Source organism: Notothenia coriiceps, unplaced genomic scaffold, assembly GCF_000735185.1.
Source record: "Notothenia coriiceps isolate Sejong01 unplaced genomic scaffold, NC01 NC01_scaffold00019505, whole genome shotgun sequence".
Classification (NCBI taxonomy): domain Eukaryota; kingdom Metazoa; phylum Chordata; class Actinopteri; order Perciformes; family Nototheniidae; genus Notothenia; species Notothenia coriiceps.
Window position 1 is genome coordinate 1 of NW_011352206.1, and position 2,846 is coordinate 2,846.

Genomic DNA, 2,846 nt, shown 5'->3' on the forward strand with positions numbered 1-2,846 from the left:
TCTCGCGCCCCCCCCTGTCATGCCTCTGCGCCCCCCTGGGGGGGCGCGCCCCCCACTTTGAGAACCACTGAACTAACCTAATACATTAGGGCCTGAGCTTGACAGAGTCGGAGCAAAGACCTATTGAAATCCTTGTGATTATTTTCTTTTTATTTATTCTACCAAATTAATTGACTTTTTGAGGGCCTTAGCATGCTCAAAAGACGGAGATTTTTTCACACACTTGTAAGGTCTGTCAAAAATGTTGATATTTTGGGGGTTTCATTGGTGAACAAAATTGATATTTTGGGGGTTTCATAATTGGTGGACTCAAAATGGCTCTATAGCGCCACCTAACAAGCAGTGTGTTGTTGTGCTTTCACCGACAAGTCTGAATTGTTTTATACATATGTAGCATAATGGGACGCAAAAAAAAGTTAATGGGAGGCATATCGTAAACCCAACAGGAAGTCGGCCATCTTTTTTTAATTTTCAACTTTTGCCATTTTTGCCCTTTTCAGGGCCCGTGTCAAAATCTCATCCTACAGTTTTAATCCGATCGACTCCAAATGTGGCCAGTACCATCAGAAGACTTGGAGAATCACAATTTATTGTTTGTTTTTTGTCGATATCAAACGATCTTGCCGTGGCGTTATGGTGGAAAACATCTCGACCGTATACTCCTAAAATTACCATATAACTCATGGATGATCAGAGTCCCGCCCTGAAGACAGCTGCATGACCAAAGTCACTCATCTACATAGCGCCCCCTGCTGGGACCAGGAAATAACAACTTTTGGAAAAAAAAGTCCTCCTCCCAGATTCTTCAGATCCCTCTGAAACGTGATCAGATAAGCCTTCAGAGGTGGGGGAAGCTCCAAAGTGAAAGTGGTGTGTCTGGGTGTAACGGCTTGGCTGTGGCAGAGCAGCAAATTACGATTCTTCGCCATGAGCAAATAAATGTTGTAACTCGCCTCTATATGGTCAAAACCTTTCAAAACTTCACACGTTTGATAAAAGCCCCGTCCTGAAGACATCTATAGGCCAATTTTCAATCATAGTAATAGCGCCCCCTTGTGACCACAGGAAGTTACTGTTGCTAGACTTTGGCTTACAGCTCTCAGCAGGTTAATCAGATCACCTTCATATTTGGCCAGCTTAATATCAAGACATTCACCTTTCCAGACGCTGAGGCTTGTGCGGTGTCATAGAACGCATGGCTACGCATTGTTCGCCATCAACAGTACTTATTTTGGGGTAAGTGATGCATGTCCAAGCACGAAACTTGGCAAACACATTAACAGCGATGATCTTAGTTAACTTATATGGTTGTTGTGTTTTGGTGTGACAAGGTGGCTCTATAGCGGCCCCTAAAATACTTCAACATACTTATTTGGGGTTTAGCGACGCATGTAGGCTACTCCTACGAAATTTGGCACACGCGTTAACAGTGATGATCTTAGTTAACCGATAGGGTTGTTGTGTTTTGCTGTGGGATGGGGGCGATGTTAGTTAACTACAAAACGAAAGTGGTGGCAGGATGTAGCTTATTTGTGCACATGCACAGAAAAATGTGGGTTACTGTTAATACGGATTGGTTAGTGATGATGGCGATTCAGTGCTGCGCATGCAGGGATCCTTGAAATACCTCAACGTGCGTTGACTTGCGAAGGCCTGTTTATCGCTGCTTGCAGCTTTAATGTGTAAGTGTTTTTCATAATACATTTATTTCAGTCAACGTTTCAGTTTTTCATTGCCACATTCTTAACTTTGCCAAATAAATGGAGACTATAAGATCTTTATAAAGTTCTTACCTTGAGTCCCTGTGTAAAGACTCCTTCAGTTAGGAAATCCGACAACATCCGCAGAACAGATGCTCCCTGGGGATGTGAAAACACTTTTAAAACTTTATTAAGACCAGACTTTGAGCGACTTTGAAGCAAATGATATGGCATATGTGTGAGAAAACTGATTATGGGAGAAAAGCAATTGGGAGTATTGATTTTAGTATCAGAGATGGCAAAGTGTTCTGCTTCTCTTAAGGCCTGACAGTGTGAGGTCACCTTGCTGTATGAGATGGCATCAAACAGCTCACTGATCTGGGCTGGTCTCTGAATGTCCTCTTCTTTAGAGGACAGAGGGTGAGAAGAGGCCAGGGCATCAACAGCAAACACCCTGTGGACGTCATTGAGCACGATGAGGTCTTTCTATTATGAGACGAATAAGAAAAAACAGACTCCTTCGATCAATGTCACCATCATCCTACACTGCTCTTATTGCTGAGGCCATGAGGGGGAAATCCTTACTATGTTCCATTCGGGTTCAGCGTTGTCAGCTCCCAGGTACTCAACATAGGATGCAAACCCTTCATTCAGCCACAAGTCATTCCACCACCTCAGGGTCACCAGATTACCAAACCACTGAAGGGAGAGCACAGAGCACAGGACCAAAAGTGAAATACAACAAATAACCCAGACAGCAGCGCTTCAGATCTGCAGCCTTGAGAGTACCACTAAGCTTCTCTTTCAAGGTCATGCACAATCTTTCTAAATATATTTGTTATTATTAAATTAGTTCCCATACTGAATGAAGCGTCAGTGGTGGAAGAAGTGGTGAGATTTTGGACTTAAATAACAGTAGCAATCAGGGCAGGAATTTCACGAGGGCCACGAGGGCCATGGCCCACTTTGGCCTTGTGCCCTTAAAAATGATATCTGCCATAAGGCCACAGTGGCCTTGATGCCCTCTCTGACTAAGTTTTGTGGTTTAGCAGTCTGCCTCTTTTCTGACACGGCTTCAACACCAGCATATTTGAAGGAGGAAAAAAAAATCAGCGGTGCGCTTGATTTGAGCCTGGAATGCACCGC

At 43.7% G+C, this 2,846-nt stretch overlaps 1 protein-coding gene across 1 annotated transcript; it reads right to left on the minus strand.

Annotated features, from left to right (window-relative positions):
* Positions 1-1,793: 1,793 nt before the first annotated feature.
* On the minus strand, positions 1,794-2,399 carry LOC104952085 (aminopeptidase N-like; the record flags this gene model as incomplete). The annotated part of the gene is made up of 3 exons (XM_010778841.1): positions 1,794-1,859; positions 2,043-2,186; positions 2,286-2,399. Coding segments are annotated over 3 exons (324 nt in total), but the record flags the coding sequence as incomplete, so codon positions are not given.
* Between the last annotated feature and the right edge of the window lie 447 nt (positions 2,400-2,846).